This window comes from Pteropus medius, unplaced genomic scaffold (genome assembly GCF_902729225.1).
Source record: "Pteropus medius unplaced genomic scaffold, Ma_sr-lr_union100, whole genome shotgun sequence".
Taxonomy (NCBI): Eukaryota; Metazoa; Chordata; class Mammalia; order Chiroptera; family Pteropodidae; genus Pteropus; species Pteropus medius.
In genome coordinates this window covers 57,463,495-57,489,684 of record NW_024349800.1, presented here as the reverse complement: position 1 = coordinate 57,489,684, position 26,190 = coordinate 57,463,495, and the positions used below count along the sequence as shown (strand labels likewise).

General features: G+C 49.5%; 1 protein-coding gene across 3 annotated transcripts; it reads left to right on the top strand.

Moving 5' to 3' along the window:
• The first annotated feature begins 1,417 nt into the window (after positions 1-1,417).
• MYCN (MYCN proto-oncogene, bHLH transcription factor) lies at positions 1,418-7,377 on the top strand. Of its 3 annotated transcripts, none has more exons than XM_039887814.1 (3): positions 1,418-1,618; positions 2,809-3,707; positions 5,862-7,377. In XM_039887814.1, the coding sequence occupies exons 2-3, from the start codon at positions 2,927-2,929 to the stop codon at positions 6,464-6,466; spliced, it is 1,386 nt and encodes a 461-aa protein (XP_039743748.1). In that variant the 5' UTR covers positions 1,418-1,618; positions 2,809-2,926; the 3' UTR covers positions 6,467-7,377. The 3 variants fall into 3 exon arrangements, with proteins under 3 accessions (XP_039743748.1, XP_039743750.1, XP_039743749.1); XM_039887816.1 differs by lacking the exon at positions 1,418-1,618 and adding an exon at positions 2,300-2,498; XM_039887815.1 differs by lacking the exon at positions 1,418-1,618 and having other exon boundaries at positions 2,300-3,707.
• Positions 7,378-26,190: the final 18,813 nt, after the last annotated feature.

The following is a 26,190-nucleotide window of genomic DNA, read 5'->3' as shown; positions in this document are numbered from 1 at the left end:
CCAAACCACTCCAGGAATGTTTTTTCAAAGCAAAATCTCAGCTCGCTGTGTATTTGGTTGTGAAGGGGGCTGCCCAGGAGACCTGGGTTGCTCCTGGGGTTTGGGGATAGGGACAGTAATCTCTGACTTCTTCACACCCACCCAAACACACCTGTGAGAAAGTGTGACCCGAGTGAAGTGAAGGTTTGATGGTGAAGGTAAATGATGCCGGGATAAAGGTGTTAGTTGATCGGGAAGAATCTACCATGACCTGGCAATAACAAGAGCTGACACTCAGGTTTATACGCTGGGCACTGTTCTAAGCGCTTTCATAACTCTTATTTCTCAAAACAACCCTGTGGGTAAGCACCACTACTAATTCCATTTCTCAGCTGGGGAAACCGAGGCACAAAGAGGCTGAGCGTGACAGCAGCGTCCCTTTTTGCTTCCGACAATTTGGAATCAAGGGTCTGCAGACGACGTTTGGTCCTCAGGCGGTGGGGACCGCAGCACCCACGCCAACCCGATTCTCCTCCTCTTAATTCGAGGCGACGCCGGCTTTGGAAAGGCTAACTCCGGAGCCCGTGGGGACGGCTGCGGGCGTCGGACGCCCATTTCCTTCGCGGCCGAGCCGCCACCCGCTCCGCGGTGGCGAGGACGGCTTGACAGTGCCCCGGGGGCCGCAGGAGCGCTGCGGGGTGGCCCCACTTCAGTTTCCAGCACAAGGCCCAGCAGCTCCGCGCTCTGCTCGGTCTCCGCGAGGTGTCGCTTTCGGCCGAAGAAACCGCCGCGGCGCCACCCTCGTAGCCCGCAGTTATTTATTTATTTTCAAACAAGGGGGGCGCCCCTCTCCTTTCAATTTGAAACTAGAAACATCCTGCGGTCTCGTTCCTAAATGGGCGCGTCCTCTTCCTCCCATTTTGCACCCTCGGTGTAGCTTCCTTTGATCACACGAGGGCAGCCCCTCCCTCAGCAAAGCTTTGCAGGATGCCGGCCTCGCAGTCAAGGCGGGGGCTGGGTTAGGAGCCTCCATACCCCCCGCCTCCCGCCCACCCAACAGACACCCCCGGAGACCTCTGGAAAAAATGTTTTTAATGCCAAGCAATTGCTAGGCACGCAGAGTGGGCGCTGCACCGCACCGCTCTGCACGCAGCTGGTTCGCAGAGTGCACCGGTTGCAAGCCCGGGGGTCTGGAAGGGCGGGAGGAGCACAGCCCCGGCTTCCCAGCTTTGCAGCCTTCCCTCTGCAAAGAAAAAGCAAGTGGCTTTTGGCGCGAAAGCCTTGGCGCCTCCCCTGATTTTTATGGAAATCAAGAGGGCGGGGTAAAGCCGCTTTCCTCTGCCTTTCTCCCACCCCCTTGTCTGTGCCGCAGCCCCCTTCTCTCCCCGCCCCCCGGGTGTGTCAGATTTTTCAGTTAATAATATCCCCCGAGCTTCAAAGCGCAGCCAGTGACAGTCATCTGTCTGGACGCGCTGGGTGGATGCGGGGGGCTCCTGGGAACTGGGTTGGAGCCGAGCTAGCGCTAGCCAGGCGCAAGCGCGCACAGACTGCAGCCACCCGAGGAACCCGCCCCCCCGCCCCAGGCCACCCGGGGACCCCAGCACAGAATCGCCTCTGGATCCCCGGCAGTCCGCGGGAGGTAAGGAGCGGGGGTTGCAAACCTCCCGGAGCCCCGGGAGCGGCGAGCGCGGCGGGAAGGGAGGCACTGGATCTGCTCGCGGCTCGCGCACAGGGCGCCCCAATATACCCGGGGGACTGTTTCTGCTTCCGAAACAAAACCACCTCGGGGTTTTCCCTGAAAAGCCAGTTCCAGCCCCCAAGGCACCCCGGCTGGAAGAGACCCGCCCTAATCTCCTTTTACTGCCCTTGCCAGGGGGGTTAATGGCTTCATCGGAAAGAAATTCGCCCTTCTCTAACATTTGCCTGTGTTCGAGCCGACGGGGAGCCGGTGCGTCCCCACCCGAAAGCTGGGGTTCTCCAAAGGCACCTCCCCCCCCCGCCAAGGGAAAAAGAAGCGGGCGGTGCGGGGGACGTTAGGCTGGGCTAGGCGGCCGTGGTGGTAATCTGGGTCACGGCTGCTCCAGCTCGGAGGAGACGCCACTCTCCCGCGACCCGCCCCGCGCTGGCGCCCTGCACCATTCCGGGGACCCCGGGTTTAGGCTGTCCCCTCGTCCCGAAAGAGGACGTTGTCGGGGGTTTGGAAGAGCGGGGGTGGGATTAGAGAGGTTCAAAATAAGCTAGTGGCAGAACTCTCCCTGCAGCGCTGAATGCCGAGGGGCGTCTGTTCACGTTTAGTGGGGGTGCGTTTGGGTGCCTGTTGTCGGTCTCGGTCTAGAGAAAGGATTTTTCTATTTGCAAAGTTTCCTAAATACCCCGCTATCATTTGCACTCCCGAGGTTGCAATTTTACAGTGGGAGATTGGGGTACTCGAGGTCCCGCGCCCGGCAGCTGGGTTGGAGGCTCGGGCTGCCTTTGAGCAGCTGGCCCGACATTGGTGCAACTGGGCTTCCGGCGAGCTGGTGAGCTAGAATCCTGCAGCCTCCAGGAGCCCCCTCCCCCAGGCAGCGCCTGTGTGAATGAAATGGCAGTTTCCAAAGTTGCAGAGCCACGCCACCGCTCCCCGCATCTGCATGCCCCCTCCCACCCCCGGTCGTAGACAGCTTGTACACAAAAGGAGGGAGGGAGCGAGCGAGAGGCCTTCGGGAGCACAGAGCCGAGTGGGGGGCCAGGAGGGGAGATTGAGGAACGGGGTGCGAGGGGCCGTCCACTGCCTGTCCGCGCGTTCGGTGCCGCTTGCCAACCCTCTTCTGGTGTGTCTGTCGGTTGCAGCGTCGGAGTTTGGCGCGGGCCCCCGCCCTCCGCGCCCACCACGGCAAGGAAACACCCCCAGAACTAAAAAAGAGCGGAGCGGAAAGCAGCTTTCGTTTGCCCGCCGGGAGGCGAGCCGATGCCGAGCTGCACCGCGTCCACCATGCCGGGGATGATCTGCAAGAACCCAGACCTCGAGTTTGATTCGCTGCAGCCCTGCTTCTACCCAGACGAAGATGACTTCTACTTCGGCGGCCCCGACTCGACCCCCCCGGGGGAGGACATCTGGAAGAAGTTTGAGCTGCTGCCCACGCCCCCGCTGTCGCCCAGCCGTGCCTTCCCGGAGCACAGCCCGGAGCCCCCGAATTGGGCCACCGAGATGCTGCTGCCCGAGGCCGACCTGTGGGGTAACCCGGCCGAGGAGGATGCGTTCGGCCTGGGGGGCCTGGGCGGCCTCACCCCCAACCCGGTCATCCTCCAGGACTGCATGTGGAGCGGCTTCTCGGCGCGCGAGAAGCTGGAGCGCGCGGTGAGCGAGAAGCTGCAGCACGGCCGGCCGCCCGCGGGGCCCGCCGCTCCGGCCCCGGGAGCGGGGGCCGCCAGCCCTGCGGGCCGCGCGCACGCCGCGGGGACGGGCCGCGCCGGGGCCGCCCTGCCCGCGCAGCTCGCCCACCCGGCCGCCGAGTGCGTGGACCCCGCGGTGGTCTTCCCCTTCCCGGTGAACAAGCGCGAGCCCGCGCCGGTGCCCGCTGCCCCAGCCGGTGCTCCGGCCGCGGGCACGGTGGTCGTCTCGGGGGCGAGTGCCGCAGCCCCGGCCGGAGCCCCGGCGGCCGCCCTTTCGCGCCCCGGCGGCCGCCCAGCCAGCGGCGGAGACCACAAGGCCCTCAGCACCTCGGGAGAGGACACCCTGAGCGACTCAGGTAAAGACCGAGCCAGGGTCCCGGCTGCCCCATCCCCGGCCCCGGGGTGCTTTTGTTGTTGTTGTTGTTGTTGTTGTTGTTACCGTTCATGGGTTTGGCTTTGGGGGAGAGCATTTTGGGATGGGGGTACTGCTTGTGGCTGAGGTCGTTTTCCGAGGCGATCCCCCACGGTGAAGAAGAGAGGGTGAGTGCAAACTGAGGAGAGTGTTCTCCAAAGTCACCTTCACTGCTCTCCCCGGGACCCCGACTCCATCACTGGCCCTCTCGCCCGGCCCCCCACCTCTCTGCAGCGCAGTGGAAGGAAGAATACCGGGAAAAGTGAAATGGCTAAAGCCAGGTGGGGGTCCAGGGGGCCTCCGGCTGCATTGCCTGTGCAGAAACCTGTTAGCTCGGCTTGGAGAGGGACTGGGGCCAGGGTCCGGTTGGGAGACACCCGGATAAGACACAGGCGCTGTGCAAAATCCTGTTTAGGGCACCGGAAGTTAGAGGGGGGTTGCACAGACGGCTTGTATCGGTGTTATTTTATTTTTCAAACCTGGGTACTCTGCTCCCCCGCCCTCCGTGGGTGGTGGGTTATTTGCTCGTGATGCGTGGCCAGCAGGCGGCGATATGCGGGCCAACGGGCCGGGCCAAGGATCTGAAAGGCTGGGGGTGGTGGGGCCATCCCTCCCCTCCATTCAGCAGCTGGCAGCCAAGTACAACAGCGATTGTGTACCTTCTCAAAGGGCCGCCTCTTTACAGTGCGCAGCGAGACCTGGGTCCAGTTCTGTCTTCTAGCCAGAATTCCAGAACTGATTTTCAGAAATGAGCTGAGTTTTTTCACTCAGTGTCCTTCAGGGTGAGGGCTGGCACTTAGCCGGCCCTCCCGGAATGCACACACCCTGGAAAGACTCATTGATAAGTTCTGTTGTGTGACTGTCTTAAACTGAAGGGTAGGGTTAAAAGACTTTGCCTGGGGCTGGGGAGGTAAAGAACTCTACCCAAACACTTGAACAGCCCTTGTCCTTGGAGCTGGGGCTCCTTTGAAACTTGAAAGCCAGTGTTTTCAGAATGCAGGCAGATAAAAAGCCTAAATTTCCTTCAGGGCTAAGGATGGATTCATCTGAGGCTCCTGGAAGGAAACTTGGTGGTAAGCCTCCAGTTTGAAGTGGGTCTGTCCCTTTAATGTCTGTGCCTTGACAGCTTTCGGTGAGGAAGCACTTCCTTCCAACAGCTGTCTTCTTGGCAGAAAACCAAAACATTGGCTTAAAGGGACCCACAGGCTGGAACAGCCTCACATTTCGGCTTTAGAACAAATCCTACAATTGTTCAGCTTTCCGGTCCCCCTCAGATCAAGCAGAAGATGTGTTTTGATTTTCATGCTTGCATTTTAAACAATAATTTTCTATCCCAGCATGGTAGTAAAATGAGGAGAGGGGAAAATGCATACATGATGCTACACGATCTTGTTGCTGCTGTTATTATTGGTGACTTTGAGAAGGGGTGCTCGCATATTTGGGTTTAGGACGCCTGTGGATTATGACTTTGTAGTTAGGATTTGGTCTTTGCTAGATGAAAAACTGCTTAATTAAATTGTTCTTTAAGTTTAAGGACCGAAAATCAAACTCAACCATGTGTAAAATCGCTAAATGAGGCTCCCAAAACGAGGAGCCTCAATTCTTAAGTGTAAAGATGGAAATATAAACAAGTCTATGGAGTTGGACTAGTTAGTGATGATGGTAAAAGCTACCATTTACTGAGCCATCTGTCTGCTAGGCCCAGCTCTCTAAATGTTATCTGTCCAGTTCAATGCCGTGGTGTTATCCACATTTAAGAGCTGAGGAGCCTGAGGCTTAGAAAGGTTAAGTAACTTGCCCAGTGTCCCACAACTACTGTGTGATGGAGCCAGGATTCTGTCTAACTCCAAAGCTCAGGTTCTTTCTATTTCTACCACTTGCTAAAGTCTGGAGGCTGAAAAAGTACAAGGAGTTTGGGGGAGGAAAAAGGATTTACAGATATATTTAATCGAAGGAGACCTAAAATAACATTTCTGTCCGCATCTATGCTGATGGATTGATGATAGTAGCAAACCGCGTGCCAGGGCTTGCCGTAAGAGACGGTGTGTAAATAGTCACGTGTCTCACCGTGAGAATAACTCTGATTTTGTTCTCCAAGACGATGAAGATGACGAAGAAGAAGACGAAGAGGAGGAAATCGACGTGGTGACCGTGGAGAAGCGGCGGTCCTCCTCCAACAGCAAGGCTGTCACCACCTTCACCATCACTGTGCGCCCCAAGAGCGCAGCTCTGGGCCCCGGGAGAGCCCAGTCGGGTGACCTGATCCTCAAACGCTGTGTACCCATCCACCAGCAGCACAACTATGCCGCCCCGTCGCCCTACGTGGAGAGCGAGGATGCGCCGCCCCAGAAGAAGATCAAGAGCGAAGCGTCGCCTCGTCCCCTCAAGAGCGTCATCCCCCCAAAGGCCAAGAGCTCGAGCCCTCGCAACTCCGACTCGGAGGACAGCGAGCGCCGCCGGAACCACAATATCCTGGAGCGCCAGCGCCGCAACGACCTGCGGTCCAGCTTCCTCACGCTCAGGGACCATGTGCCGGAGCTGGTGAAGAACGAGAAGGCCGCCAAGGTGGTCATTTTGAAAAAGGCCACCGAGTACGTCCACTCCCTGCAGGCCGAGGAGCACCAGCTTTTGCTGGAGAAGGAGAAGTTGCAGGCAAGACAGCAGCAGTTGCTAAAGAAAATTGAACACACTCGGACTTGCTAAACGTTTCTCAGAACTGGACAGTCACTGCCACTTTGCACATTTTGATTTTTTTTTTTTTTAAACAAACATTGTGTTGACATTAAGAATGTTGGTTTACTTTCAAATCGATCCCCCGTCGAGTTTGGATCTGGGTGGGGAGCAGGACATGTGGGGTTCTGCCAGGACCTGGGGAGAGGGCCTGCGTGATGAGATGCTGGGTGGCCCTTTAGAGTTTTCTCCAAGTCACCTCCAAGGCAGCGGTCGAAGTTCGTGAGAGTTGGAAGCCTCTGGGGCTGTTGAAGTCACCTTGTTTGTTCTGAGTTTTCCAAACAACAGAAAGTCATTCCTTTTAAAAATGGTGCTTAAGTTCCAGCGGATGCCACGTAAGGGGTTTGCCATTTAATGCCCCTGGGGAACATTTCTGTAAATACCAGTGACACACCCGCCTTTTGTATACGTCCTGGGTAATGAGAGGTGGCTTTTGTGGCCAGTATTAGACTGGAAGTTCATACCTAAGTACTGTAATACCTCAATGTTTGAGGAGCATGTTTTGTATACAAATATATTGTTAATCTCTGTTATGTACTGTACTAATTCTTACACTGCCTGTATACTTTAGTATGATGCTGATACATAACTAAATTTGATACTTATATTTTCGTATGAAAATGAGTCGTGAAAGTTTTGAGTAGATATTACTTTATCACTTTTTTGAACTAAGAAACTTTTGTAAAGAAATTTACTATATATATATGCCTTTTTCCTAGCCTGTTTTTTCCTGTTAATGTATTTGTTCATGTTTGGTGCATAGAACTGGGTAAATGCAAAGTTCTGTGTTTAATTTCTTCAAAATGTATATATTTAGTGCTGCATCTTATAGCACTTTGAAATACCTCATGTTTATGAAAATAAATAGCAATTAAATGATGCAACTTTTTTTTTTTCCTTGATGGCATTAAACTCGGCCCCTTAAGCAGTGACCGTAATTGGACATACCTTACAGAGGGATCTTGGTTTCCACAGACAGCGGCCCTTTTACATCATACAGTTCTGATTAGGGAGGGACTTTTGCTGCCACTCGGGGTGGAGAGAACTGAGTTTAGGAAGGTTGAAACATTTCTCCCAGGTTACACAGGATAGAGATGTTATTAGTGACTCCGCATTGCAGTAATAGCTCAACAGTTTGAGGAGCACCTTCATATATATTAGCTTTTTCACAGACTTAAGCTAGGACATCAGACATCAACCTATTAGAATGAGAAGAAGCAAAGTCAAGACAGCGTTGTGTAATTTGGCTGTATTTTGGTGTTGGTCATACTTATCTCTTTGGCAGATGGTTTTATATGTTGGTCTAGAGTGTGGTTTTGTCTCCCAAGAAGAACGCATTCTTCCAAGTTCACTAGGACTTGGGCAAGGTTCTATGCTGAGCGTTGCAGCAGAATAAACGATGAAGTTGGTCCCTCTCAAGGAGCTCTCAATCTGATTCACAGAAGTAACTCATGAAGCGACAGCCATGTGGCCCAGATCCAGTGCCATGTCCCTTCAAGAGAGACACCAGAGCATAGTGTAGCTCCTGTCACACAGGCTGGTATTTGGGCTGCCCCGTGGAAGCAGGATTAACCTCTGCAGGGTCTGGAGCACTGCCAGCACCAAAGGGTGGAGGGATGAGGGTGGGCACATCAGCTAGGAAGGAATTTCAGAGTTCCCGATGGGGAAGTGGCACTCTTGCTTGTGAGTCCTTCAGCTTTTCTGAAATGGAAAACCTACAAAAACCTAGTTCTCTTTCAGGTGAGAAGTTGTACTTGATTATTTCTCTAAGGTTTCATCCATCTCAGATTTTTAGCTCTGAACTGATAAAAGCCTTTTGCTTTACTGGGAAGAAAAAGACCGGGGATGACTGTGCTTTTTCTTGTCACAGCTTGTGAGGGGCAGAGATAGGAGAACCTAGGTCATGTGGTTCCCTGTCTACTTTGGCCATTTTTCAGAGGCCAGTGGGAGATCAGAACTTGAGATGCTCCTCACCTGGTTTGCAGCCACATGTCCTAGATCTCTGAGGCCGGGGTTACTGCCATGGCCATTTCCGATGGTCCGACCATGTTGCAAATCATGGGTACAACCCTCTTTATTGTTTTATATCTCTGCTGGTCTCCATCCCCATGCTAGAAAATAACTGAACTTGCTTTGAAAGTCCACTTCGAATTGTCATTCAAAAGACTTCCTGTCCATTTGCATTTTATAAGCCCCAAATCACCTTGCCTCTGCACTTTGTATAACCCTGAGCCAAAAGAAAGTTCTGTGCACCCAAGATTCTTGAAGTTCAGCTTCTCTGTTTGTGGTCTCCATGGAAGGTCACCTAAGTGTTTCAGATGAGATGGAAGTCTAGCCATGGAGGAGGAAAACTCGGAATGAATGAGGCCGTACTACACTAATTCCTACCAGGCTCCATTCTTGCTCTGGCTGCTGGGAAGCTCGGAGCTAAATTTCATGCTCTCATTCTACATATCTAGTACCCATTCTCTAAATATCTACGATCTCTTCTTTTTCATTGTTAATTTAACTCCCTTTCTTATGTTCTTTATTTTGTTACATTAAAGAGAATTTTTTGCATTGGGGAATCATCAATATGTAGTAAAATAATAGAACCAAAGTAAAAATACCACTTATTTGCCTTTCCTGGCCCAGCTGAGAGAAAGTGTCACCCAATCTAGCTCTGCAATTATCTATAAAGTAATTGCTGTAGTCACAGAAGAATTGAATGACTTGTTTCGATCACATGAGAAACCATGTCTGCATTCCCAGAGCAGTTCTGACACTGAGAAACTGCTCTAAATCAGTGACATCAATAAATCATAGGACTTAGATCATCTCATGGAATCACTTCCTTTCACAGAATGGGATTCTGGAATCCCATATCGAATTACTGGCCGAACCTGGGACTGGAGTCAGGCCTCATGGGCAGTCCGGTGTTCCTTCCACGGCATTGGCTTTCCCATTGCCCACACAGTAGCCCCTACTTCCTGGCTCACCTGTCTACCTACAGTGTGCTTCCACATCAAGCCTTCTAAATCACCAGCCCTGCATGAAACCTTCCAATGGTTCTTCACCTCTTACAGGATGAAGTCCAAATCTGTCAGCCGGGCACAGAGGATGCTACCACGAGCTCCATCACCCTCTCCCGCTCCACGTGCTCCCCATGACAGCCACACTAGACACAGTCGCACGGTCTCACCTCCGACTTGTTCCACCACATCTCCTGGATCATCCAGTTTCTGCTTATTGAAATCCTTTTCAACCTCGAATGGCAAACTCGGTGTCATTTTGCCCAGGAAATCTTCCTAGTACCCTCAGGTGGGCCTTTTCTAGCCCTTGATCCTGCATCGTCGCCTCTAAATATGGGTGTCCCATGGGCTCCCTTAAGGCAAATACGGTGACCCATTCACCTCTGACTTTCAGCCCAGGCCTGGTGATTGACAGATGCAGGACCTTGGCAGACGCAAGCAGAATGGCTGGCGGCTGAGTAGACGGTGGAGGAAGGAAAGAGGTGAGGAGCAGGGGGAGCAGACTTCTATCACGTGTGTGTCTCTTGCTAATCTTGTGCCAAGCTCTCAGGATAATACGAGTGGGCAAGCACAGCCATTAGGCACCAGTGAACGTCTGGTCCTGACTCCCGGGAGTGAAGATAAGATGCATATGGAGGCCTGTCTTCAGGAAGCCCATAGTCTGGAAGGGAGTTACGTCTTGGGGCCTCGTGTAGAAGGCTGGGAGGGGACACAGGAGGAACTGGTATGTATGGGGTGGGGGGACTGTTGGGCAAATCATATGAAGGGGGCCATGGCTGTGTCAGGCTCTGCATCTCCAGGATCCCCGTTTGGAACTTTTTGTTGGAAGAAGCTGGTTCGCTGCTCTACCACAAGCCGGCTTGTCTGAGGTCACAGATCATTTGCGCGATGGTTAGAATGCCTCCCCTCTCTGCGCAGCCTTGTGGAGATCACTCCGTTTTTGACACTTGCGTCTCGCAATCTTTCAGGAGTGTTGACCGGTTCATTATATTTCTCTTTGGGTCTTTTGGTTTGACTTTCGCTAATCCCTCTGGCCACTATCTTTTGAAAATTTTAACTTGGGTTGATTTTAGAACCAGAGGTTATGAGATTCGAAAGAAGAGTAGAAGCCATCTAGCTCAGTCTCCGTCTCAGAGGCGGGACACCAGACAGGAGAGAAGGGCATGCAGTGGGCCCCTCGAGACTTCTTTTTACTTTCTTTCTTTCTCTCCCTCCTTCCCTCTCTTTGGCTCTCTCTCACAATAAATATTTATTTAGCGCCTATCGCGTGCCAAGCATTGTTCTAGACACTTAGAGACATCAGTGAACAAAAGAGACAAAATGCCCCCAAACCATTTATAGTCTAGTAGAGAGTGACAACAATAAAATAAACATAATTGAATAAATCGAATCACATTCAGTGAGACGGTGGGTGCTATGAAAGATAAGAAGCCACGGCAGGAGGGAGGCGGGTCAGCCTGTCAGGAAGGTGCACAGGGTTTGGGGTCAGCCTGTCAGGAAGGTGCACAGGGGCTGGGAGCTGAGGGCCAGGCCGGGGAGAGCACCCAACCCCGGGCACTGTTGCCCCTGCTGCAAGGCCAGGAGTCAGGCTCCAGGCTCCCCAGCAGGCTCTTCATCCTTCATCTTTCTCTGGTCATTGGCAAACGCGCCCCAGCAGCTTCTTATTCACTCTCTCGAGAGAATGACAGAGCGTGGAGCAATGAATAGTGTGGATCGGAAGCGGGACTCCCTGGTTTGCTTCTGACTCCCGCACCCACACGCTCCGGATTGTGCCATTTCCCACTGGTACGGTGAAGATAACGGTGCCACTTCACGGGGTCTTAGGAAGATTACAGAAACTAGTTTCCATGCGGCACATGGAAGAGCGCCCGGCTCATGATGGGTGCAACTGAAATCTGTTAAATAATCTGATTTCTTGTTGACACGATCCTTCCTCTCTCTATTTCTCCACTATGTTACTAGGGCACAGAGTCTTTAAGAAAAAAAACACACACACACAACAACATTTACTGGTAGAACAAATTCACAAGCCCGAGCTTAGCAAGAACTTTGCGGACTTTTGTTCCTCAAAAGAAGCCTTTTACAAAACCTGAAAACGGGTACCTTGGAAACAAATGAATGTGAGCTTTGAAGCCTATTTAAGACAAGCCCAGGAATTTGAGCGCCCTAGAGCATCTACGCCGCCCACAATGGTTTATTAGTTTTCCTTACTTGTAAAGGAAATCTCTTCATAGGCCACTGACCAGGGTTACCTGATCTCTTTTGATATTGACGGATCATGCTACAAGACATTCATCCTGAAACCTTTGACCAGGAGAAGTAACAGAGCCTTTTTATGGTCGAAGCAGACAGCCCTGTGGGTATGGTGCACATTAGAAAAACACATACAGCACGTATGATAAAGACGCATGGTCTGCTGCAGGATGCGCTCCGAAGAGGTGATGCAAACTTGACTTTCTTTGGCAATCTAGCAGGTCCGAGATTTCCCACGGGGATTTGGGAGGTGGTGTGGTATTGAGAAGCTAGTCCATTCCTTCATACCCCCACAGCCTGTTATGGGTTGAATTTTGTGTCTTAAACCATCCTCCACCATTTTTCTGAGGGAAAGCATAAAAGTGGTCCCTCCACCCTACAAAATGCCATTCCACGCTGACTGAGAGGCAGCCCCGGGTAATAGAATTACTTGGTTCGCAGGCAGAAGCCCTCGGCTTGGACCTTAGCTCAGTCTTCTCGCTATTTTCAATCTTGGCACAGGAAAGTGGCCGCCCGTTGCTCAACTGTCTTGCCCGTGGGTGGGATGGGTGGGAGCTGGTAATCTCCAGGGTCCCCTTTCAATTCTGAGGAGCGAGCATCATTGATCCTTAGGGGTAGCTTGAACTGCTGCAAATCTCTGCGGTGTTTGTGAAGCCTGGGCACACATCGTGGCTTGGCCGTTCACCCACTCCGTGGCTGAGGGCAAGTCACTTCCCTTCGACTCTCACATTCTTCACCCCTGAAACGATAACAATCACCCCCCAACCGAGATTCTTATAAGGATCCAATTACGTAAAGTATGTGAGGGATATGATAGCATTTGGACATTGAAAGTCGTCTAGGTGCTCTTAAGGCCACATAGCTCTTGTCCTGCCTGTCCCCCACTTCACTGTTTGCTTTCTGGATCCATCTCTAAGTGGGTTTCCCCTGGTAGAAATGCCTTTAAAGATAATAGGTGCACCTCTGGGTGCTTCACTGTACCAAGAGCTGGGCTTTGCTGATTCTAGCTGTTCCATAATGTTGGTTAGATACTCATTACTAATGCAAAGACTTGACTGATGGTTCAGAGTCAGCTAGAGGTTCTCAGTCTGTGCAGATGAACAGGGTACATAGGCTTGTCTCACCTAGAAATAGAGAAAACTGTGATTAATCCAAGTTTTAATTGGGTTACTCAAATAAAAACCGGATATGATAACGGATATCTAACACCTTGAGTTTTTGCTTGGGTTGGTTTAGCCACTTTTCTTTGGCATAAAGCCAAAAGAATAGGCAATTTCTATGAGACTAGAGGCTGGAAAATGCTCAAGCTATATATAGTTAGATAATTTTCTTCGTTGGTGAAGAGGGCAGGGTTTTGTAAAATGGTTTGATTACATTTAGATTTGATAATAAATCTTTCCTATCCTGAGTTGGTCCTTCTTCTGAATTTGCTGAAATAATATTTTATAGTGACTTGAGGGAAAATCATCTTTCTGCCAGAAACCCTCTCCCCCAAACATCTCATTAAAATAATGAAGTTGGAGGTTTTCTTGGATGTCTTTAACTGTAAACTTCCGGGATCGCTGTGAATACATTTTGTTTGACGCTTCTGGGAGGTTATTTCTCCTGGAGTGTTACCTCACTTGGAAATTCCTCTGGGTAATAAATGTGCACATGTCAATTTGTCATTGCAGTTTGAGCCTCTATTATCTTTGGCTGGCTGTGTGTGGAGGCCGCCGCGTCGCGTGGCTCCGGGTTCTGCTGGCCGGGCAGTCACTGGAGGACTTTTTTCTTGCCCACTGTGACAAACCACAACAGGAAAATGCTGGAGTAAAGAAACAGCATTTAGCTCAAATGCAAATTAAGTCCTGGCTTCATTGGCGGCATGGATGCTGAGGGCTGGGTAATTGGAGTAAAAACCGCCATGAAATGCTTATTATGATGTTTGCTGCCATCCCAGAGTTCTCTCTGCAGTGTTTTCATACTTTCATTTGAGGGGGAGAAGTCTTTTTTGCAAGAATGTGGTTTGTCTTTCCCTCTTTACCTACGGTGACTGACTTGGCCCAGTTTGCCTGTGGCTCTGCCGGATACTGGAAGTCCTGCATCCTCGTAAACAGTCTCTGGCAATTCGAGGTGGAGGGTCCCCCTCTGCTGCCCCCTCTACAGTGTTTGCTTTCTCTCACCACAGTTTGACCTGCTGAACAAAGCTACCTATGGGGGTGCTGGAGCTCCCCGAGAACACGCCTCCGGGGTCTTGGCCAGCACTGCAGAGTAGGAGTCTGCCCAGCGAGGATGGTCTGGAAAGGACATTTTCTCGGTGTCGGGGCTCATGGATTTGAGCTCTGGAAGCACAGCTGCCTGGGAGCCAGTCACCCTGAGGCTGCACCCTGCGGAGAAATCTCTATTTTCCTTTTGGGATTCAATGAGCTGCAAGAGACAATGAGCGTGAAGGTGGCAGGTCCCACGCAGATGCCACACACCGGGATTCCACCGGCCTGCCCACTCGACTTCTCTCAAGCTCTGGGTTTCCTTCTGAATAAAGAAGATGGGAACGATAATAGTGTTTCAGAAGCACGTCTGTGACACTAGCCTCAGTCTTCCGGTCTGGCCTTCCTGAGTCTCCTTCATTCTTCAGGTCTTTGCCAGGAGCCCAAAGGATCTATTTTCAGATTCTCGAACAACCCCAGGCTGGAGGGAATGGCTGTTCGGAGGCTCCCTGAGTCTGGCTTTTCCAGGAAAACACACAGAATAAAACCTTCCCCAAGAGTCTGTGGGTGGCCGGGCCCTGTCTCATGGGGAAAGCCGTATGGCCAAACGCTTAAAATGGATGTGGACCTTCGGCCTCTGGGTGGAGGCCTCCGTGATGAGACTGCAGTTCAGGCGTCCAGAGAGGTTAACTGCTCCCCTGGACGGGGTTTGCCTTTTGTTGGCCTTTGTGAAATCATTACGGCTACTTCCTTGGTGGGAGAGGGTGACATTCCTCAGGATCTGAAGGTCTGTCCTTTCACAAAAGGAACGGGATGGAAAGTCAAGCAGCGCCTTCAGGCACATTTAAAAGAGGTTTTTATGTGCATTTCACTTTGAGGGAACCTCAGGTAACTCCCACTGAGCAGCAGCTTATACATCCTGAAAACCCTTGTTTGAGGGGCACCAGTGCCCAGCTGAAGAGCCTCCCCAGGCCCAGGCCTCCTGAAGGGGAGAAGGTCTGTCATGTTAGTGGCACGTGCATATTGTTAAGAAAAGGGACAAAGAGCCTGGGAGAGAGCTGCTCAGGGGACCCATCGATGCACAGATAGGTTCCCTTATTATAAATCAGATGGGGTGGGGGCTGCGAGAATGGCTATAAAGCTGTCTTGATGGAGAATGGCTGCAGTTTGGGGGTCCCCTCTCCACAGACTGGGTCTTGGCTCAGCGAGGCCACCACTCAGAGTTGCTTCCACCTCAAGCTTGGCTTCCCCTCCACCCACGTCTCCCCAGTCTTACAGGCCTGGAGCCCGCCTATCCTCCAGGGACCAGAGTATAGATCCTTTCTTCACAAAACCTTCACACTCTCCCGCCTCCAACCTCACTAAGCGTTTTCCCCATATTCTTTTGTGTTTGAAAAATGAAAATAACTCCCTCCCTCCTTCTCTCCTATGGTCACTATGAAAAAATTAGACAATGGAGAAAAGTATAAAAAAGAAAGAAAAATATCATTGAGTAATCCAACTGTCAGAATCACTATTACAACATTGGTGTATATCTTTCTAGATTTTTCCACATACGCATAAGTGAATATGAATGTGACTGTTTGTTTCATGTCTTTGGTAGGTTATTAATGACTTTTCATCATGTATTATAAGTAATTATATTTGGGTCTTATCTCTCTTACTAGGAGCAGGGGATCTCTTGTCTCTGCGTGTTCTGCATCTTCTAGAGCTGGCTTTTTGCACACAGTAGGCAAGAGGAAAGTGATGATTGAATGTTTGTATGGGTTTCTCTATATCTATCTGTAAAATGAGAATTCTAGATTGCGTTATCTCTGAGATCTTTCCTAGTTCCAGGAATCTGAAGCCTTCTGATCATTCCATCTCTGATGTGGGTAGAAGAATCTCCCCTACAAATCTGGTGACTGGGTATGCCTTTTTCAGTATTAACATTGTTATGCCCCCAGACCAAAAGGAGATCAAACAATGATTTAATGTATTCAGGCTGCATTCATACAAAACCTAAGAACCACCTAGTTTAGACTAGACCGTTCTGATATTGTTGTCTGAGCAAGCCCATCTTGGAGTATTAGCCGACACTTAGAATCTGAGAAAAACACATCTTTTTGAATCCTATAGATTCCTCATTTCTTCTCCCCTGTACTGCTGCCAATAGACTATATGTCACCTTTGCATGAATTAGAAAAAGGCTTCTTCTCCTCTCCAGGCAGATGCGGCCCCACTGGGCATGCATGGCATGGCAAACAGAGTGAAGGTGACCTCAGCTCCCCTTAGCCCCTCAGCAGGGCGCCCCTTGGGTGGGCCACAACTTGAGCGATTCTATTGGCAACCCTGGCACAGAGGACCTAGAACTGAAAATGCCAGTTAAATATTTGATATCTATGTTCCAGATTCCTTTTTAAACAAATAAACAAGAATATAAGTGTCAGACAGCATTGGGGAGCTCACATAACAATTCAGTTCTGTCGTAGGACTCAGACGCTCCCCAGCCTCTGTAGTTTCCATTCTGCCGGTCCCTCTATCTGGAAGCTACACCGTCCCCAGTCATTCCCTTCTCGGTATCATCCATTTTTTTCATGGCTTAGCTCAGAGGCTGTCTCTTTCACAAAGCCTCCTGTGATCCATTTTGTTGGAATTTGCTGAGACCCCACCTGTGCTTTCTTCGTACATGCTCTGGTCTCTTTTACTGCACGTCCCGTGTTGACTGTGAGTGTTGAGTGATTAGTTTACCTATTAGCCTGTGTCCTTCTGAGCCTCAAGTTCATCATCATTAAAATGCAGATGATAGAGTAGATCGCCCAGGTTCCTCAATAAATACTGATTGTTATAACTGGAATACATATCTTTTATTATCTCTGAAACTCCTAGAGAAGAGACACTGTCTTCTTCGATCTCTGGATCCACCATGTCCACATGATACTGAATATACACTGTGCTTGGTGTTCATAGAATTTATTCAAAGCAACTTGAAAAGCCTAAAAGAGTAGACGGTGCCATCTCTTTCTCTCCCCAAAGTTCTTGTACATATGTCCTCTTTACCCTATAAATCCATTGTGTCAAGTGTATTTTATTTCTTGTCCTTTATAAGACTGTAGCTGTGCATAGCTTTCGAAGCTTCGCAATAAAGCAACAGAGAAGGTATTACGAAGGTATTACTGATGAGAAACTAAGATTTGAATTTATCCACATAGAAAGGGGTAGAAATAGGATTTGAACTTGGGACTTGTGTCTCACAGTTCAGTGTTCTCTCCTCTGAACAGTACCTCATAGCACTAATGGAAAATTATTTTAAGTCTGCAAAGAACCTCCGAGTTAGACTCATTTATGTCATTAACTGAACCTGAGTTTGACGTGTCGTTGGGAGAAGGACAAACCCACTCCTTTCCCTCCAACAGAGTCTCTCCAAGAAGGACAGTGATTTGAAGAGTGACGCTGGACTTTCCCAGAGCTCTGGGGTTTGTGTAGAAGCTGCCTTCACCTGAAACAACTTACAAGTTCTATCGTCTACAACCCAACTTTGTCCTTCACAGCCGGGAAGGTACTGTGAAGGTCTTGGTGAACAGATTAAATGAAGCCACATTTTCCTTCCTACCTCCACGACTCCACGTCCTACTCTTTCAAGGGAGAAAAAAAAAAAATCCACAGAGAAGAATTGCTACCAGCTTCTGGCTTTAAATATTTAACAATATGTAATGCATAGCCGCTAACAAAGAAGTCGATGGCTGCTGATACGGGAGACCTTTCATGTAGGATTCTTCAAAAGTGAAAATGGGTAGCCCATTCTGTAGCTTCTAAATGTGTCTACCCGGAACTCATAGATTGAACCTTAATGGGGATAAGAAAATTGGAGCAAAGCAAAATTTTCGGGCACAAACTAAATTTTGGAGAAGAGCATGTGAATACTCAGGGACTGAAGAGAAAGGAAAGGCTTCCACGCTCTGCCCTCGTCCGTCCCCAGAGACTCTGCCAGCTCCTGCCCAGTTCTGGGTTCTCTAATGGTTCGGCCTTTAAGTTCTGGGCTTTTTTACACGCATTTCTCCATTGGTGCCCTTCGCTCTGCTCTAGTCAACGGGCGACCACAGGCCCTCAGACGAGAATGCCGAGGCGTGAATCTCAGATTGTCCCACGGGTCCGGTGCCTGTTATTTTGTCTCTTCGGGCCTCAGTTTCTACATTGAAAAACAGGGATAAAAAAAGTATCTAGCTTTTTGCTTTGCTGTGAGAAGGAAATGAGTAAATCTAGTGACGAGGCCTATAAAATGTATTCAATAAATGTTAGCGTCTATTTTTATAATGGAAAAAAAATCTAGTCAGTTTAGGTAAGAAATCCCAGGCTAAACCTGAGTACAAATGGCCAGACCTTCACCATCCGGCTCCTGACTGTGGACACCTGGTCCAGACCCGCCCACCCCCGCTTCCTGACGGGGCGTGCCATGAGCAGGTCCCGGGAGAGGCGAAGGGAACACCGAGCCGGGGGGCCCTGGGAGGGGCGTATCCGGGGAGCTTGCAGCCGGCTGTGGGGGCACGGGAGTTTTCTGATGTCAGTGGTCTCCAGATAATTCTAACCTCTCAAGGTTGTGAAGATTCAATGAAATAAAGGTCCTCTAGGGTTATGTAAACCGTAAGCAACACACAGATCGAAGAGGTTGTTACTATTACCCAGTCGCTCATTCGATGTGCATGATCACCCCTGAGCTGGGAAGAGATGTATATGCCCACTTTACAAATGGGGAAACTGAGATCAAGCCCAGCCAAGGTGCTGTCGGTGACGGGAGAGGACCCCTGTTCCTTCGGGGTCTGAGCGGGTGCCTGTCCTTCCGGCCCAGGCACCTCGTTCATTAGAGGCAGCCCTGGATGCTCTCCGAGGAGCCTTGGGTGCACCCCTGCCCAGGGACCCAGGGTGGCAGGGTTGGGCTGTTCTTGGACGCTCTGGACAAGTCTGTCCAGCCTTTGGAGCTAGGGCAGCCTGGGCCGGCCGGTGTCTCTCTGCCTCTCGCCGCAGGGGCAGGCCCTAAGCGCTTTCTTTAGAGGCCTTTGTGCAGCCCATTCTTTCAGTCTGGGCCGGACACAATGCAGGGGTGAGCTGAGGTCAGATTTTCAACCTTCAGCTCTGGATTTCCTGTCTTTTGTGGGGTAGAGGACAGATTATGCCACCCGGCTTCCTGTCATCTCAGCGCTGGGGGCTCCCGCTCCCTGGCGCCGATCCGCCATGGGACACTGGGAAATGCTCCTGGGAGGTGACGACAGAGGACCTGCCCTTCGGCTCCCGGTCACTCAGGCTCAGGCACGGGCTGCTGCTGGATATCGACTATTTCTCTAGATCTTTGGTTATTGACAACGTCTTTTTGTAGGATGTGAATTCTGACAGCATCCTCGAAGCCACTTGAAATACTGTAGGTTAAAACAAATTAGCCTCCCATTAAACCGCCCTCAGTAGGTGCCGGGCTTCTCTGCCTTTTCTCGGCGGTAAGAAAGAAGCAGAGCTAGACCCCAGCGGCAGAAAGGAGCTAAGAAGTCTTTTGAAGGGAACACTGTGTTTCAAGGGAAGAAGCGGGGTGGCATATAACAACAGAAGTTTATTTCTCACACTTCTGGAGGTTAGACGTTCTCCAAAGGAAGCTGTTCCACACCTTTCTCCCGGCTTCTGGGGACAGCTGGTAACCCTTAGTTTCCCTCGGCTTGTACACATGACACTGCCTTCATCTGCACGTGGTGTTCTTTCTAGATCTATCTTCACATGGCATCCCTGTGTCTGTGTCCAAATTTCCTCTTGCTTATAAAGATACCATGGGTCATATTGGATTAAGCGTCCACTCGACTCCAGTGTGACCTCATCTTGACTCATCACATTTGCAATGACTCCATCTCCAGATAAGGTCACATTCTGAGAGAGTGGGGATTAACACTTCGACATGCCTTTTTAGGGGGCACAGATCAACCCCATGACAGGGAGACTCAGGTCAGCCAACTTTTATTTGCTATCTGATCTGTGCCAAGCCCTGTCCTCAATTCTGGGGCTACAGAGATGCACAGGATGGTCTTTGTCTCCAGGGAAGTTACAGCCTGGTGGGGGAGAGACAGATGAGCGAGGACTAGATGTTATAATACAGTGCGATCGGTGCTGGGAATGGATTAAGCTCAAGAGGCTGAGGGCTCTCACAAAAGCGTGCACTATCCCACTCTGATGAGGCGGGGGAGGCTTTCTGGGGAAAAGGGCATGCTGCAGAGGAAGGCCTGGGATTTGAGAGGGACAGGAACGAGGCTAAGGAAGACAAATTTCCCAGATTCCAAGAACCATGCGAGACCACATCTGCCAACAGATTCCCAGATTCCATGCGAGACCACATCTGCCAACAGACTCCAGAAAATCTCAGAACTCCTGAGAGTGAGAGAGAGGTTTCTATCTCTAACATCGTCCCTCTTTCTCAACTGCACCAGCTGCCCACCTTCACCCCCTCCTTCCCAGTCCTTGGGCCCAGAAAGAAAGGCTAAGGGGCACGTGAGTGGTGCTCTCCTGGCCCTCAGTACCTGAGTCTCCAGGTAAGAGAGAAAAGCCAACACTGGATGTGACGTTTTGTACTGTTTTAAATGAATTCTTTTGATTTTGGGGGGAGCTGTGAATCATGACTCTCGTTGTGTGAATTAAGTGGCACGTGTACCCTGAAATAGACCGTCTTCTGTTTAAGGAGAACACTGTGACAATGAGAATAGGGCACCTGGGTTGGAGAGCGAAGCTCAAGGGCAGCCCAAGGCCTGGGACTCAGAGAATGCGTGGCATGTGCTCCTGCCCTGTTCGTCTGTGGCATCTCTCCAACGAGAAACCAGGAGAGTCTGGGTTTGGCTTGACCTTTTCCAAGTGTTGTTCAAAGTTGTCATCGCAGAATCTGAAACTCAACCGTTTTACCCGGAAATGTGTTTACTTGAAGCAGCCATCAAATGCCCTGGGGACACCCAAGGGAGAAGTGTCTCTTGGTTAAAATTCTGCTTTTTCATTTTTTCTTCCTCCCTGCTTTGCAAAGGCCTTTCTGAGATGAAATGACATCTGTCCTTACCTAGGTACCTCATGGCTGACAGGCTGGGACTTTGTCCTCTTTTTATAGGCGAGAAAGCCGAGGTACAGAGAGGTCCTGTGACTTTTGGCCCAGATTCACACTGAGACTTCCACCTTCACGCCCAGGGACCCCTCGACAGTATTGCTGGGGCCTACCAGCCGGGAATCTGCCCCACGCCCCACCTGCATTTTATCTGATGAACTGGCTCTGGGCGGGATGGCCGGATGCTTCTCTAGGTGAGAGTCAGGGTAGCCTAGTGAGTCAGTCACAGGCTCCCAAGCTGGCTGCCTGGACTGGGCCTCCCTCTGCCTCTCCCTACCTCTGGGATCTCGGGCAAGTCCTTAATCTCTCCATGTTTCCGTTTGTCCATCTGTAAGAAGGGCGAACACCATCCACCTTTAGCTTTATTATGGGGAGTAAATTAGTTAATTTATGTAGATTTTGGGGGACAATTTCTGGCACATCGAAAGTCCCATATGAGGGTCATAAAATTAAAAAAAAAAAGTCTCCAACAGTGGCAGGTCCACTGATGGGTCCATGGTCACTTCTCCTGTTTGACTTAGGAAGCTGGCATGTACCTAGGCTGCTCTTTGATGAGTCCTTCATCATGAACATTCCATCATGAACATTTCATAGTCTTGGGACAAGAGGCAGGAGATCTGGATTCTAAAGCCCTTACCTCCCTCTATTAGAGCTACTGTGCTTCTCACGCGACTATTTGCCTGGATAGAATGTGTGCTTCTCCAGGGCAGGGCCCTATTTTATTCCTCTCCAGGTATTCAGCACCTGATTCAGTCTACACATTTTGAATTGAGTCTTTGGGATGCTAGACCCAATTCTGGGCCTCGGTTCCTTACTTCATACTCTAATGAGTTAATAGTCAAAGATTGTAGCTCTGTCAGCCTATGAGTTTGAGAACTTGACCTCAAAGGGGCTATTGGAGGGGCTATTCAAAACCAGGACCTTAGAATCTCCGCACTAGGAAACCACCAGGGTGGGGTCAGAGACACGGTAACTGGCTTGGGTTTGCATTCTTGGGAGCCACACACTAGTGTCCCCACGGTTCAGAGTTTCAGGAAGGTGAGAGCCTGGAGCGAATTCTCATGATTGCATTGTCCTGATCCCTGCCGGAGGGTGGGCACAAAGCAAGGGCAGGTGGGTGCAGTTTGTGGGCTCTGAAGCTTACACAATTTGGGGATCCTCCTCACAAAATTATAAAAGCAAAATTAGATATAAAAGGAAATATTTATTGAAGATAAAAAAATCACAAATAAATCACATACAAAAATGCTGAATACTGTAATGATCACAAAACCTAGAAAACTCATGATAGTTTTATTAATTAATTGCCTGTGACACCTCGGTGATACCGTTTTCTACATTTTTTTGACTGTCTCTTCACATTACAGCAGTTTTGTAATATCATTCTCTATAGGAAGAATGGACAGATAATTCAGTCTTTTCTCTAACATGAAATGGTTAATCATTCTTAAAAAATTATTTATACTTTGGAAAGGTGTTTGATTCACAATTGTAAATTTGGGGGAAACCTTTATTAGGTTTCTTTCGTCGATGAACTGTAAGATTTCAAGGCACTCTTGTGCAGTGATGAATCTTAAATATTCTTTGAATTGACAACTTTCCTCAACAAGTTTGTCGTCCATATCCTTGTGTAGCGGTGAGCTGTAAAGTTTGGTCAGTCTTTCATATCCGTTTTCCCTTGGCTAGACTGCAAAAATACCTGTGACAACTGCACGTGACAACTGCAGTGTCACCCATCATTAGGGGAAAGATAGCCAAGAGGAAGTCAGAGTGAGAAACACAGTGTTTTTGACGACTCTTCACTAAAATAGCTTACTTTTATTAGTTTTATAAAACCAGGTGAGCTCACGGCTAAGGCCTTAGAAGGAGTTGGTGAACTGAGGGCCCTGAGGCTTAGATTTTGTTAACTCCACAGAAAATCCACTTCTGCTGAAAGGCAAGAGTGACCAGTGGCCAATCAATGACTTTCTTTCCAACCATGTTTCCCTTTGTGGGACACAGGATAGAACAGAAAGGCGTCATTGGATTCTCACTAACCTTAAAACGCTGATGCTCTCTCTTCTCTTTGGGTCTTTCCTTGTTAACTTCTCCCTCTTTGTCGCCACTGAATCTTTTAAGATGAAGCCCTCAGCTTCTCTACCTGCCCTTCTCTACCTGTCCAGATGCTCTTCCTGCTTCTCTTTCGCCTTCGCCTGGTCAAGTTCAATCTAACTCTGAGATTTCACTCCAGTACCAGCTCATTGGTGTTCCTCTAATTACATCTGTTTTTCCCCCTCTCCACTCTGGGCTTTTGGAGGGAGCAGGAACACTGTGTCAGCTGTCCTGGGTCTCATGAGCACCACCCTCCTGAGGCTTCACACACGTCGAACACACATTGTGAGTGGTTTGAAGGACATCACAGCATCATGACTCAACCAAAAGGATTCTCACTTCGAGTAACTCTGTAACCAATTAGGATCCACCGGACAAATGTTTACAAGGCAATTACTTTCAAAAGCGTCATCATGGATTATATAGTATTACCCGTGCCTAAATAAACAGTGAAGGAACTGGAGGCTTTGAAAAATTCACTTAAACCAAAAATGAGATTAGAAATAATGACAGGGTGCTGGAGGAGCCATGGGGAATGAGGAAGGAAACAAAAGAAAACTCACTGGGGATGAAAACACCCCTGAGACATGCTTTGCGACCCGTCCCAGCGCAATGAGAAACTGATATGGTAGGAAAGACATGGTCCCTTCTGAGCTTCCAGATTCCCCTACCACCATTTGTCTGCTAAGGAGAGAGGAAGAGAAATACTGCTCCGGTGCTGTGGGCTCCACTGCAGAAAGCCTGCACGGGGGACTCAGCAAGGTCAAGGGGGAAGAGGGCACTCCCGCACAGGGCCCTGCACTTGCAAAGTGGGCTGGGCCCTGGTTCTGAATGGCAACGCTCTGTCTTCTGAGCGGAAGCTGCTCAGCTGCTGCTCTGGGCTGGAGATCAGAATATATGGGTCTTAACCCAGATTCTGGGGTGAATTCACTTTCAGAGGCCAGCAAACCACCAAGCTCCCTGGGTGTTGCTTTCCTCTGCAGTCACAACCCCGTGCTATGCCTGTTCTATGCCAACCACTGTGCCTGACGTGGGAGCTGCAGTCGTGAGCTCAGAGGAATCCCCGCCCTGACAAACTGGGAGTCTAGACTGGGACGGTGGCAAACACGAGGCATCTCTGGAGGAAGCCACGCTTATCCTCCAGATAAGGAAGAGATAAGCAGAGGAGAAACAATATTGAAGGAAGACATTCCAGAAAGCAAGAAAAGAACAAAGGTTGGAGCGATTAAGCAACTCAGTTTGCATGGTAACTGCAGGTTATGTGAAAGCAGAGAATGATGGGAAATGGGGCTAATTTGGGGTTAAAGTTTAAAAACAACGGCAACAAAAGGAATATTAGATATCAATGCATTCTATGGAACAAAGTAATAGAGTGGATACGAAAACGCTTTGAAATTGATAAAATACCATGCAAATGCAATGCACGAATGCCAACACACACACACACACACACACACACACGCTCACGCGCACACAATTGTTATCTACTAGTGGTGTTAGCAGAGCATTGTTACACCTAGAAACTCCTTCATTTGTGTGTTTTCCCATAGTTTTTCTGGATTAATTTCACAAATATACTATTTTTCAGCTAACGTTCAGCATTTGCCAATATAGTCCCGAGTCAAGGCTAAGGTCTTGTGTGATTTTTCCAACAGCGAGTCAGGGAGCTGTGAGCGAGGGTTAGGGTTTCCTGGAGGACGTGCTGAACGCTCTTCCTGAAAGTCATTGTGTGTTTCAAAGATCCGCTAACACAGAGACCCAAGTGGCGGTTCTGAACCACGGTAAAGAGGGGAAAACCCACCTCTGCGTTTCCCTGGGCATCTTCCTGTGCCAGAGGGAAGGACCCTGGGGTGGGAATTGTGAATCTCTGCGTTGCCAGCGATTTCCGGAGTCCCTTCCTATCTCTGAGACTTGGTTTCCATATCTTCAAGATAATGCGATGACGCAATCCCAAAAGGCCCTCTAGAAATATAGTTAAAACTTCACGGTAGTCCTTTTCTTACTGAGACTGCTGACTTCTCGTCTTTCAAGTCCCTGGAGCCTTTCAAGCACCTGCCCTTAGCCAGTTATCGAGTGTTTGCTGTTCCCTGTAGGCGCAGAATTAAGCTGGGCATGGCACAGTAAAGCAGACACAGCTTCCCAATCTGCGGGAGATGCATCTGAGTTCTGGTGGCTGCTCTGCCGCTAACTCTCTTAGATCATCTTTAGAGAGACGAAAATCTCTCCGAGTCTCACTTTCCACATTTATCAAGCGGAGAGAATAAGAACACAGGACTTCTATCTGGATCTACGGCCAGAGTCTTCTCGCCTCCCTGGTACCATTCCGTAGGCATACCTGGTTTCTGGGTTTGTATTCTTCCTGCTTTGCTTGGCCTGACTGCTCCTCACCTGTGAGCATCTGAGGGTGAAGTTCTAAGAGGCAGGCTGCTCAGGGAATTGAAGCCCCATATGGGGACTTTACAGCCACCTCCTTTGAGATTCAATGAGGCAATAAAACTTCGACCAAGGTCTATTATCTTTTTCCACCCATTTTGACCATTTTGGTCTGTTTTTGGTTGTTTTACAAACAATATAATTTCAAAGAATCCTCCCTCTTTCCCACCCCCTACTTTTTGGTGATTCTGAAGCCTTCTAGATGTTGGGCACTTCACAAAGACTTGCAAGGCTGCTAGGAATTTCTCTCTTGGACAGATGAGGAAATCATGTTTCAGAGAAGTTCAAGCAGTTTCATGAGGAAGAGATCTTGACTTGGAAGTCTGAGTTCTTTCCACTATTTCAACCAATGTGGAGAAATACTGACCATCACTTTGTATTTTAGGCCCTACACAGAGCCACAGTTTTATAGGGCTGCTTTGCTCGGTGTCCTCAGTGTGGGCCTGGGAAAGTTGCAAATGCATTTTTTATAAATCAAACCCAAATTTTAGTGTCATAAGAGAACACACCATATAAAGACTCCAGTGAATCCTTTGATGAAGTGAGGATTTTTTTTTTTTTTTTGCAACTTTAACAATATCTGTCTCATTTATATTCTTTCTAGACTGGAGGTTTTATACACATTATTTT

Excerpts from the sequence above, each read along its gene's own strand:
- MYCN (XM_039887814.1), top strand. The coding sequence starts at position 2,927 with ATGCCGAGCTGCACCGCGTCCACCATGCCGGGGATGATCTGCAAGAAC. Across the intron at positions 3,708-5,861 it reads GGACACCCTGAGCGACTCAG|ACGATGAAGATGACGAAGAA; the intron begins GTAAAGACCGAG and ends TTGTTCTCCAAG.